Source organism: Sus scrofa, chromosome 2 (genome assembly GCF_000003025.6).
Source record: "Sus scrofa isolate TJ Tabasco breed Duroc chromosome 2, Sscrofa11.1, whole genome shotgun sequence".
NCBI classification, from domain to species: Eukaryota; Metazoa; Chordata; class Mammalia; order Artiodactyla; family Suidae; genus Sus; species Sus scrofa.
The window spans coordinates 100,445,386-100,458,121 of record NC_010444.4 but is presented as its reverse complement, the minus strand read 5'-3'; the positions used below and the strand labels follow the sequence as shown (position 1 = coordinate 100,458,121).

Genomic DNA, 12,736 nt, shown 5'->3' with positions numbered 1-12,736 from the left:
TCTGGAGTGAAGGACAAACCATAGCCAACTCTTTAGCAGACCATAGGGGGAGCAAAGCCAGGACTCACAGTTCTGAGTTCCCAACTCCCTTCCAGAGCTGGGGAGAGATGACCTTCAAGTCAAAGGCAATGCAAAGGAGGGTCAAAGGCAATGCAAAGAGGCAAAGAGGCGTCTAAATAGCTCTTTCTGTCTTGACCCCCACCCCACCCCCCTGCATCCAGAGCTCCATGCTCTCCCTGCCAGGCAAATTCCCACCTGCAGTCATTGGAGCAGGTGGCACAGAGATTCTGCCCCTGTAGGGCTGGGCCTGCCCCAGCCTCTGGCCCTGCTGCGAGCCGGCTGCCCACCACCTACAAGGTCACAATGGCTGCTTCCTGCAGCAAAGTGCCCTGCCCTTCCTGCCCACCCTGTCCCATGCAGAGCCTGGCCTTCTGCATTTAGAAAACCAAGGCAGCTGCTTGGTTTTAGGAAATAAATCTAGCCAACTTGGTAATGAACCTTAAAAGTTTCCCCCCATCACCCCCCTATTCTAATAATAATTGGAGTGGAAATTAATTGGAGGGTTCTTTTGCACTGATGACATCTGTCAAGCAACCAGACACGTGGGTTTTGCTAAATTCTTTTATTTTTTGTTTAAATTTTCACTTCAATTTTAATTCTTGAAGAACAGCCTTGACAACATATATCGCACTCATTATAAGAAGCAAAGGGTTATATCAAAAATTATTAGTATAGAATCACAGGAAATCTGGTTTGGAACCAGAAAAAAATACAAAACAGATATAGATACATAGACACAGGACAATTTTTTATAATTATTTGGAAAATGTTATTTTCCCCTAATTCTTGTTTCTTTTTTATGTGCATACGATGTTTAAATTTTACAAAAAAATGAAAATAAAGACTAGTATTTTACAAAATGAATAACAATGTTTGAGGGGTGTGTGTATGTGTGTGTGTGTGTTTCTACATAGGATTCAGTCCACTTCCATGTGTGTTGTTTCTGTACAGAATATATCCACATCCGTCCACAATAAATCCTGGAAGGTCCATTAGTATCCTTCTGTTTTATTAAAATTTTCATGGTCCTCTCTTCCAAAATTGTTTTTCATTTTCTCACCAGACACAAGGTCCTTTTTTTTTTTTTTTTTCTTTCTTTCTTTCTTTTCTTTTTTTTTTTTTCCTTTCCATAGTGTTCACAGATCAGATCCTAAAAAGAGTCTCTTTTTCTCTTGGTTTGCAGCTCGGGTTGCATTTCTGCAGGGTGGGCTGCTCCTGTCCACCCGGCCCTCCTCCCGCGTGCCCAGCCCACCGCACCCAGCATCAGCCGCCTGATGTCCCGCGGCTTTGGAGTCCATGGCCCGCGCCGGTCCTGTGAGTCTCTAGTGGGGTCGGGGGCAGGTGAGAAGCGCCCAAGGTCTAGGAGCACTGGATGGACATGTAAGGCCAGTTGAAGCTGCTCCCGGACAGTAACATATCGCGGATGAGAGTTTCGATGGGGGTTTTACCTACCAAACGGACGAAGAAGAGCTGCTCAATGACGGAGGAGGAGACGGTGCGCAGCGAGGGCAGTCGCAGTAGCAGTTTGCCGAAGCGGCTGGGTTGGTTAGGGTACTGGCTTCTCACGTACTCCTCCAGCGCGCACTGCGATTTCTCCTGCAGGCTCTCGATGTGGGCGGCATCCGACAGGCCACAGGCATCTGCACGAGCGGCCACAGGAAGGAGAGACAAGGGAAGGGGGCGCACGGTTAGGTCAGCGAACAGCTAAGTCACAAACAACAAGCCATTTTTTTTTTTTTCCTTTGAGGAGCAAAAGAGGGAAAAAAAGAAATGGAAGGAAAAAAAAAAAAAAAAAAAGAAATCCTCCCCTCCATGCCTTCCTACTCCTTCTTCACCACTTCCTTTCCCCAGCCTCAATATAAATAAAAATAAATCAAACCCCCCACCGAGCATAGGGGAGCTGGAGAGGGAAGCACACACTTTCGGAGGTGGCAACCTTTCTAGTCCCTTTGTTTTTCCTCTTTCACCTTTGGATTAAATAATGTACGATGCTGGAGCCATGTTTGCTGTGCGAAGCAACCTGTCCTCCGTCTGCAGGGGAGCATCTTTTCCACTGTGCTCATTAAAGGGAGGACTTTTTGCCCCTTTTGCCACTGATTTTGGGGTATTCAGGAGCCTTTAAAAAATATACAGCCTGGAGGCAGTTCTAAAATGCTTTTTGGAGTCCCTCTCTCAAACCCAAATGACCCCAAGCAGAAACCTCAAAGAGAACCTAGATTGTGTAGTGAAAAGACAGATGGGAGGGGGTACAAAATCATGGGCTCGCAGCGCCTGTAATCAGATCAAGCCCATGCTTTAGCAATATAGGATTTGTGATCCACTATCTATGCAAGCAAGAACTCTGCAGCAAATCCTTAGTGATGGTGTACACCTCTATCTGTGCCTTAGATCAAGTAATTGAAAATTGGTCACATCTCTGTAAGCTGTATAATAATCAGGAGGAATATGGCTCAGTTACTCCAGGCTGCAGAAAGGAGACATCTTCAGCGATCAGACACAAAGCTGGGCTGGAGGCAGCTGCTGCTGCTGCTTCAGAACTGTGAGGTGGGGGGTTGAGGAAGGATTTGGGGAGATAGGCTTCCTGTGGCAGGACCAAGGGAGAAAAAGACACCTATATACAATGAAACATCTCAAAACCTGTATGTTTAATCTCACATAGACCAAGGGTTCTTCTTGGTCTACTAAAAATATCTCAAGACAGCAGTTCATACTACATCAACTAAGGAGAGGCAAGCAAATGGAAGGGAAGGTGGAATCAGAAGTATAAAGGGAAGGCTTCCTCTCCTAGTTCAAACACCCATGTTGTTTCTTATATTAATAATAAATATTTTTTAAAAACAGGAAGATCACAGAGGAGCCCTTATCCAGTCAGGAGGTTGACTAGAGATCAAAGGCAGAATTTGCTAATATATAGATCTGGGAAGAAATTCATGCATGGCAATGCCTCCAGAAGGACATTGTATAATTGTGACTGGGCTAGTGTGACCCTAGGAAGACACAGAAAATGATTCAAAGCAAAACCTGTGTCTGCTGAGTTTCTGAGCTTTATTTCTCTTTATTTCAATAACTGGAGTTTATGAAGCATTCCAACATCTTCATCTACAAGTCTATGGCCTTGAGCAAAAATACAAATAAAACTAGTGATAATTCAAGAACTTCTGAGGCAGGTCTCCTTTGACCCCAGATCCAGGCTGGGTCTCTGGATGTTTCTCTCAGATGTCTAATTACTCTAACCAGCCATTTGGGTCCATCCCACTAGCCTGACTTGGGAAGTCAGTGGGATTTAATGGCTAGCAGGGTGAAGGCAGAAGCCCTTTCGGGCTTCACTGCTTAGAGAGGGGCCCCTGAGGTCTACCCTTGGTTCTGCCCACTAACCTGGCCCTGCTGAATGACTGCCATGTGGATTCACATTTACATACATCTTGCTTAACATGCATCATCTGCCCATTATGCCAGAGGATCCCTTTTGGCCTCAGAGAAGGCAGTGTGAAAGAGACCTAGTGATACCCCATAAGATTTTTTTTTTTAAAGACCCACATGACATCTCTTCAGGTCTGTAAAATATTTATCTGATATTTACACTTCGTCCCCCAGAGTGAGAGGTCATTACCCTTCCCCCAGCCAGGCTACTCCAAGGGAGAGAAGCCCAGGAAAGGCATGCCTGAGCCCTGTGCTGGCTGCCTGAAGTTCTTTCCTTCTTTGAAGGCAGATGCCTGTAGCTGGTCCTGACTACAAGGTGCTAGCCGGCCAGCCTTATGGCCTCCCTTGGACAGAAGTCCTAGTTTGGGCCTGGTCTCCCACTCTAGACATTCATTCCTACTCTGGATATTTCTGCAACAGGATTCCCACAACTGTGGACCAACAGTATGAGCTCTCAGATCGATTGACTGGTTGTAGTAGCAAAACTAGGTGAGCAGGGGGTGTGATGCAGTACATATTTCCACTCCATGAGTTATACCCTAGATAAGAAAAGCAGGCAGAATGTGCAAAATCCATGTCTCACTTTTTATACGGTAGTGTCAATGTGGGAACCCTCAATATTTCTTCTACAGTATATGGAAAAGAAATTATGTAAATAAATAACCATTACTGCTCAGGCCCTCCCGGCTTAGCCTTTGTAGAGCAGAGAATGTATTTCATGTTGTGCATTCAGAAGAGTTTAGTGTTCAGGAAATATAGATGTAATCAGCTGCCATAACTAGAAATCAAAGTTATTATTGTGCTGAAAATGGATTTATTGTATTTATGTTAACTAGATGGCTCCTTTCAGGGAAAGTCTCATTTATTTGAGGGAATATTTAGGTGTATGAATTAATGAATTTTTTTTAAAAAAGCAAGTTTAGGTCACAACCTAGCCCTTGGATGCTGTCCAGAATATTAAGGATTAAACATACCATCCGGAGGCCAAATGTGAAAACCACCACAGGGAACCCCCGTGCCAGTTTCAAATACTTAGAGCAAACCTCGTTGGACAATATGTCTAAAACTGTCTTTGCCATCATTCAAAGTTTGCTTAAAAGTTGGATGACTTTGAGAAGGCTTCCCATGAATTCCCTTCTGGCTAACAATCAAAACAAGTTTAGTCAAAAGTGGAAATGTGTTGTATGGAGGAGGGGAGTGAATTACTGCCGACAGCTCTATTTCCACTTTCAGATATTCTTCCTGCAAGTTTCCAACAAAATAATGTTATTGTCTACTTCTCAGACCCCCTTGCACATTAAAGACTTGGTTCAAGAAACTTCTTTGAGAAAACTTTTTTTTTTTTTTAAGGGAACACTTTTCACAGGGACATTTTAGGATGGAAAGTTGAAAGAAAAGCATGAATAATTCCACAATCTTCCCTGCAGCCTGCACAGTCTTCGCCTCTCTCTGGGAAAGGGCATGAGATCAGAAAAGTCAAGGGGGTTCAAAGAACCTTAGGGGGGACAAGGAAAAAGGAGGGAGACTTTTCTTGAGAAGACCTCTGTCCAGCTCCAAGTCACATTTCTGCTTCAAGACACCTCACTGGATGAGATTTTAAAACCCCAGCTTCCCTGACACTGGCTTGCTTCCTGATTAATTTGGCTAAAGAGCTGGGTAGTGGAGAGCCAGCCAGGCCCCAGGCCTGCCAGAGCTAAAGCAGCCCAGTCGCTGCTTCCCAGGCTCTTTGTCACTTTTGAAAAACACGTTTCCATCAAGAAGACTTATTAAGATAAAATGCATTCAAACACCAAGGAGGCTATTCAATAAATCTTCCATTTGTTTTAAGGTTTTCACTTTATCCTCTTGCAAAGAATAACTCCCTCTCTCACTAGCAGACCTGCATTTGCACTGAAAGTAAAAGGGGGGCAGTCCAAGTCCACAGCTCAGGCCACCCTGCATACAAATGAGATGCTCTTGTCTAAATAAATTATCTGCTGTTCAGATCGATATTAATACTACATTTGCTACATTACAATATTGTGCAAATTTAAGAGTCATTTTAATACAATGTAAATACGATTCTTCACGCATGAAAGCCAAGAAATATTGATAGATTATACCACTGCTTACTGCTGAACAAGGCTTTGGGAAAGGGGTTTTGCCATTTCTGCTCAAGAATGGTTTTAATTTGGCCTTTGGAGGTCCTGGCTCTAGGATAGATTTATTAAGATGGTTTATTTGTTCTCTGAATGGAGGAATTAAAAACAATAGCGCCAATAATGGTGGTAAAACTGCAGCTAACCCTACTCACAGTGGGCAAGGCCAGAGACCCAGTCTGAGCAGTTCTGTTGCCCACTAGCGTCCTTTCTGGCTTTGTTTATGTTTCCCCCCACCCCATTACCTGCTGTCCTGGGTGTTTATATGTTTCCCTCTTGCAGGTTACAATAATAAAAAACGGGCAGTGTTCTCAGAAGCTCAGACCAGAGCCTTCAAAGGCAACGTTAATGCACTTTCCTGGAAGTTAATTTGAACCATCTATCATAAGAGAAATTGTTAACATGCATGTTACCACTGCCTACATTTAATTTGATGTTTTTAAGGCACTCTGTTAAATTTCCAATGTTCGTGCGTTTTGCATCTATGAGATTTCTCTCCGGGGCGGGAATCCTCCCATACTTGCGGGTTCTACAATATTGCTTTTGTTTTTTATCATTCTTGTTTAGATCGAATCCGTTTTTTACGACCCTCAATAACCTCAGCAACTGCAAACATGAATGGTTTCCGATAAGGGAAAATCAGGCAGCAATAAAGCGGGATTATTTATGATTTATTTGCGCGTCTTCTTCTCTTTCCACTTCTCTGTGTCTCACTGTGTCTGGAAACTCAGCCAGGGAGCGTGCCACACAGAAGAGAAAGCCACATTCCCACGATCTCGTCCTTCCCTCTCCTCCCCCAGAAACGCTAAGGCCCGGCACACACGCACACCGCACACACACGCACACCGCACACACGCGCAGCTTAGACGGATCCACGGCACCGCCTCCCGCCCCCCCCGCCACCAGACACGCACCCGCCGCCGCCGCGGCCCAGCGCGGGGCTCCAGGCCGCGGAGCCGGCCACCTTGCCGCCCGCACCCACGCCGCCTCGGCTCCCACACCGCCGCGTTCCCAAGATGGCAGCGGCGCCGCGGGCCGCTTCCCCGCGCGGGGGCCGCGGGTCCCAGCCAGGCCCGAAGTCCGGCGAGGGCCCGGCCGCGCAGGGCGCGGCGCAGGAGGCCGGGCCCAGGCGGAGCGGGGCCTGCGGTCGCTCCCGGCGCGGCCCGCCCTCCCAGCGACCGCAGCCTCACCTGACGTGAACAGCACGATGGCTTTGAGGCAGCTGTACTCGGCCGAGTCGACGTGCAGCGCCTTGAGCTTCTCCACCTGTTCTTGGAAGATGCGGATGTGGTCCATGAAGGCCACGACGCGGTCGGCGGACATAGGCGAGGCGTGCAGGCCGGCGGCGGCCAGCAGCGGCGCCACGTGCAGCGGCATGGAGCACTGGGCTGCGTTGAGCACGAACAGCTCGCTCCAGGTCAGGCGTAGCAGGGACACCTGGTCGGTGATCTGCAGATCCGGGAAGAAGGGGATGTTTCGGGCCCACTCGACGGCGCTGAAGAGCAGGCGCGCGGCCAGCTCGCAGATGTTCTCGATGCCCATGATGTTGTTGGGCTGCATGCATTGGCTGCCGTAGCGCGACGTGGGGTAGGGCTCCGCGCGCAGCAGCAGCGAGATGTAGCCGGACAGGTAGCAGTGGCCGTTGAGGGGGTCCCCGTTGGTGAGTGCGTACTGGCCTGGATTGGGTTGAGTTGGGGGCATTCTTCCTCGCTGAACCGCTGACAAAAAGAAAGAGAGAAAAGAGGCAATGTGCATCCAGGGGGCTTGCGAACCTCGTTGTGCCGCAGCGTACCGGACACAATGCGGAGGCTCTTCCCGCAGCCACACGCACCCAGCGTGTCTTCTTTCGCGCTCACTCTCACTCACAGCCCACACCCGGAGGAAATCTGGGGTGAAGCCCTCCAGCTCCGCGGCTTGGAATGCCCAGCCATCCCCTGTGCCCCTGGCCCTCCCAGCCCTGCCAGAACTAGGCCTGACTTCAGGGCCCCCAGCCCGGCATGGCCAAGAAAGTGCCACACAACCCCTCGACCACAGAGAAGTAACACACAGATTAATGAAATCCCACTCACCCCTCCAAAAAGTACCAAATCAGGGTAAAACAAAAACAAAAACAGGCGAAACCAAAGAAAGGTTGTGGTTCTAGGCAAATGTCTAGCTGCCTCTTCATTTACAAGCAAGCAGGTTTTGCTCAAAATGTTGCCATATTATCTAAAAATGCTATGGAATTATCCTTGAAATAGATACAAGTTACATACCCTACTAAGCATTTACAACTTTTGAACAGAAAACAAGTATCCTGCACCCCTCCCCTATCCCCTCCTCCCCATCGCCCCACACAAAGTTCTCACTGTTAAAAGCAACAGAAAATTGAAAAATTTCAAGAAAAAGTTGAACTTACAGTAGCCAAACATTATTGAAAAAAGTGGGAAATATAATTAATGTCTGTCCTGCGCGGTGCCACTGCAACCTGCAGCCAGCTTTTGCCCAGTGAATGCACGAGCTTGCAACTGCAAAACACTGGATTCATTAACCATCTGAATGCAAAACGTAAGCATGCTTTGAGTTCTTAAAGCTGACCAAAGTTTTTTTTTTTTTTAATGTGTATGTTTTACTTCAACAGTGCCAGCGTTTTAAATTGCCATGTAAACAAAGACAACTTTAGGAAAAGTTAGGGCTACTGAACTCTCCCCCAAACAAATTAATATAGATATGTCCATGTACACGTAGCTATCTCACTTCAGGTTGTATACTATTTTCTTAAGTTTGCTTTGATTCTAATTTTAATGCAAGTCCCAATGCAATTTAAGCTCTTGAGACATAATGGCTAGAATACTTTTTTCTAATTATAGTTTTGAACTTGGCAGTTATTTTTCAATTAAATGAGAATACAATTCAAAGTTTTTTTTTTTTTCAGATGCCTACAAAATCTCCCTGGAGCTAGAAATGAAGTCATCATATTTGCCTTTTCCTTGAGGTCTGAAGGAATTCAATTTCTTTTCTTGTGGCATATAAAATATAATTTTAAAGTCAATTACAAGAAGGAGTAATCTGCATTCTGCAAAATTGACTGGTTCGCTAATTTGACTATAAGACATCTTTAATGATTGTCAGGAGATAAACTTTAACTGTAAATGGCTAGATATATTTATAAGAAAAGTGCTGCATCTCTTGCCACATGAACATGAAGCATATCTAAATACAACATCAAAAGTTGTGTTAAAAGAAACCAAATCCATACAACACAGGGATTAAATGATGTGGAAGCTCATGCCAGCTGCAGTCTATGCATTATAGCCAAATCAGAAGGATCGGTAAATGCCGCTGTAAATTGTAATTTGTATGCAGTATTTAAGCAGAGGGTGGAGTTTGATGAAGAAATAAAACGAGTATCATGCTTTAAAAAAAAATGACACACTATGAAAGCACGGTTCAGTCACAAACTTTCCTTTCAAAGTAGAGGGGTGAAAACAAGGCCACAGCTCTGGAGGAGGCGGCCCCAGCTCGGTGAAGAGGAGAGGGAACCAGTGAACAGGCCAGAAGCCCCCCTTCCCCCCTAATTAGACCTACAAGTGCAATAAATCTCACTCCTCTTTTCCCAAGCTAAGCTTCCAAAAGGATGATGCAGTAATGAATCTATGGTTCAGAGTACTCCAGTCTCCAGCCCTCCCCCATTTTAAATAAAGGGCATGAAGAGGTGGAGGGAAAAGTGGAATGAAAAAACACAGAAACAGAGTTTTCTGGGGGAAAAAGCACCCCTCCCCAAGTACATGCCAGCACAGCCCCGAGCATCCTCACGCACACGCGGGAAAGAGACACACACCGAGCACATCCAAGACAGAGGAAGGGGATTTTAAGCCACAGCTCACGATCCCAGGGACTCAATCCTGAGCAGGCAGCGGGCGGGGTGGAGGAGCCGGGGAGTGGAGCGCAGGCCGGGAGGGGGAGGCAGCGGCAGCGAGCTGGGGAGAAGGGGGGGGGACGCCGGGGGAGGAAGGCAGCGGGGACAGGGGAAGCTGGGACGGGCCGGGACCGCAGGAGCCCCAGCCTCATACAGCAGCCACCCCCGCCGGAGAGAGAGAAAGAAAGAGGGCCGGGGAGGCGGGCGAAGCTCAGGGAGAGAAGCACAGAAGAAATATTCACCTTCCCGCCTCATGCCCACTTTGAGGCACTTCTTGAGGCGGCAGTATTGGCACTGGTTGCGGTGATGCTGGTCGATGGGACAGTTCCTGTTGGCACGGCATGTGTAAGTTAAGTTCCTGCGGACGCTCCTCTTGAAGAAACTTTTGCAGCCCTCGCAGGTGAATTGGCCGTAGTGCTTGCCGCTCGACTTGTCCCCGCACACCACGCACTCGATGTGCTGCTGGCTCTGGCCCGAGCCAGGCGGGCCCTGGCCCTTGTCCCCTGCCGTGCCGGGGGTGGCGGGCGCTCCGGGCTGGCCCGGGGTCTGCGGCGTGTGCGGCGCGCCCGAGCCCGCCTGCTGCTGCTGCTCGCCGGCGCCGCCGCCGCCGCGGGCCGCCTGCGCTGCGGGGTTGGGGCCGCCGGGGTTGCCCCCGGCCACGTCGTCCTGCGGATCTCGCCAGCTGCTAACTACCATTGCCATATCTTTGGGCCCGGGGAGCGCTGGGGGGAGCCGAGCTGCTCGCCGAGGGCCGTGGGGCGCGCGGGCGCGCTGGGAGGGGAAGGGGAAGGGGAAGGGGGGAGGGGGAGGGGGCGGGGGGCCCGCCCGGCGCCCCGGGGTCGCGGGAGCGGAGCCCGAGCCGGGCACTGGCCGCTGCTTCTGCCGCCGCCGCCGCTGCCGCCGCTACTGCCTCGGCCGCCCCGCTGCTGCTGCGCGCCCGCCCGCCCTGCTGGCGTTTTGTTGTGGTTCCTGCTGTTTTCTTTCTCTCTTTTTGCAGCCCCCCAGGCTCTCAGGCTCCCCCCCCAACACCCCTGCTCCCCTCGCCCGCTCCCCCCGCGCTCTGATCCTGGGGGGCCACGCTCTCCTTCCCCCCCTCCCCACCCCCCCCAGCGACCAAGCTCCCTTCTCTCGCTTTTTTCTTCTTCCCCAAGTTGCAAAATCAGAAATGGCACAGGCGGCAGCCGGGAGCGGCGCGGGGCGCAGCGCCGGGGGCGGCGGGCATGGGCCACGGCGCGCGCACACACTCACCCTCCGCCTCGCCCGCACCCCCGCGCACACACACACTGGCACACACACTCGCTCACCCGCGCCGGGCGCCCGCCCGCCTGCCGGCCGCTCGGGCTACGCGCTGCGCGCCGGCGGAGCAGACATAGAGGAAGCGGGCGAGGGCGGCGGCGGCGGCGGAGGAGGAGGAGGTCGCGGCTGCCGGCGCCTCTGGAGCTGCCGCCTCAGCTGCAGCGCCGAGCGCCGCTGGAGGAGCCCGGGCCCGGGCCGGAGTCCGAGCTGGAGTCGGGGCTGCAGCCAGAGGAGCGCGAGCCCAGGTCGGGGCCGCCCGCACCGCCGCCGCTGTCCCGGCGGGAGCCCTCGCTGGGCTCGGGATTGAGGGGAGCGCGGTGAGCCGAGCAGGGCGCGGGGCGAGGCTGCCGGCGGCGATCAGGGCGCGCTGGTGTCGGGGGGCCAGGTCCAGGGCCGGACGCAGCCAGCCATTCAGGAAGGCAGCGCTGGAGAGCAGAAGGCAGCCAGCGAGGAGGATCACACACTTTGCTCTTTTTGTTGTGCGGGTGGCGCCGGGCTCTCGCTGCCTTCTTCTTTCGGGAGGTGACAGAGGGAGAAAAAAATACGAGATAATTCACGCCGGCGACGATTTCACAGCGAAATAGAAAAAATAAAAATCAGAAGAAAAAGAATTGCAAAAAAAAAAAAAAAAAAAAAAAAGCGAAAGAGACATCCAAAGTAGGTCGAATAAATAATCCTCTTCTTTTCCTCTTTCTTGCTCCTTCTTCTGCTTCTTCTGCTATAACACACAGAGCTAGTTAAAAAAACCCTGGAGATCGCCCAAAAATGTTCTTTTTTTAGTATTTTAAATAAGTGCTCTTCAGCCGGGAACCAACACCCTCCCTCCAAAAAAAATCATATATGTATAAAATAACGATAAGAAGAATACGAAGGGGGTGCCTCCTCCTCCTCCTCTTTTTTTTTTTTTTTTCCCTTAAGTTTAGCCCTCACTCCTCTGCAGGAATGGAGTAAAAGAGACAAGGAGGAGGGAGAAAAAGGAAAGAAGAAGAATACGGTGGAAACAACTAATAGAATATGTAAGAAAAGGGAAAGAGGAGAGAGAGAGGGGGAAAAAAGAGAGAGATTGAAAGAGAGAGGCGGAAGAGAGAGACAGAGAGAGAGAGAGAGAGAGGGAGAGAGAGAGAGAGAGAGAGGGAGAGAGAGAGAGAGGGAGAGAGAGAGAGAGAAGAGAGAGACCCCAAAATTGAATGCGTTTAAACGGGAGGACTCGCAGAGCAGTGTTTCCGAAAGGGGGATCTGCGCGAATGTCTGTATATAGTGAACTTTGACACTACTATTGAAACTGACACGTTTCTATGGAGATCGCTGCCTTATATGGAGCTCGTGTCAAGGAGCCAAGAGAAGGGCTGCTGGCAACTGATAATCAAAGGCGACTGACTGGTCAGAGCCCTGAATCGGGGGGGAGAGAAAATGGGAGGCTAAGGTTAGCCAAGCCTCCCGCACGCCATTGGTTGGAGAGCCCCTCCCCCCTCCTCTTTTCCTTTCTTTCTCCCCCCCCCCTTAGCTACCTACAGACGGGAATGGCGTAGAGAGGAGGAGAGAAAGTGAGGGAGGGGGGTGTGCTTCTGACAAGCGCAATTTACATTGAGATCGCCCTGCGCTGCTATTTACTCTGAGACCTGATTAGTATGGGTCGTCTATGGTCACACACACGCACTCTCTCTCTCTCTCTCTCACACACACACACGCACATGAGCACCAGAGGGGGAAGGGATGGCGAAGGGAAGAATGCCTTGCAATGGGTAAAAAGAGAATTCGAAGGCCATTATTTTGTTTTCTCCTGAAAAGTTTTTAAAATTAGGTTTTAGGAGCGTGAAGTGTCATTGAAAATGTTAGGAACATTTTAAATGGGAATTAAACTCTCACCATTTTAATGATTCGTGAAATATTCTGGGTTTGGATTGTTTTCTTCTTTCACATATAA

General features: G+C 49.8%; 1 protein-coding gene across 2 annotated transcripts; it reads right to left on the bottom strand.

Annotated features, from left to right (window-relative positions):
* NR2F1 (nuclear receptor subfamily 2 group F member 1) lies at positions 612 to 10,461 on the bottom strand. Of its 2 annotated transcripts, none has more exons than XM_003354214.4 (3): positions 8,017 to 9,574; positions 6,809 to 7,336; positions 612 to 1,700 (listed from the first exon to the last, which is right to left on the bottom strand). In XM_003354214.4, exons 1-3 carry the CDS (start codon positions 8,027 to 8,029, stop codon positions 1,420 to 1,422), a joined length of 822 nt encoding a protein of 273 aa, XP_003354262.1. In that variant the 5' UTR covers positions 8,030 to 9,574; the 3' UTR covers positions 612 to 1,419. The 2 variants fall into 2 exon arrangements, with proteins under 2 accessions (XP_003354262.1, XP_003354261.1); XM_003354213.4 differs by lacking the exon at positions 8,017 to 9,574 and adding an exon at positions 9,759 to 10,461 and having other exon boundaries at positions 1,135 to 1,700.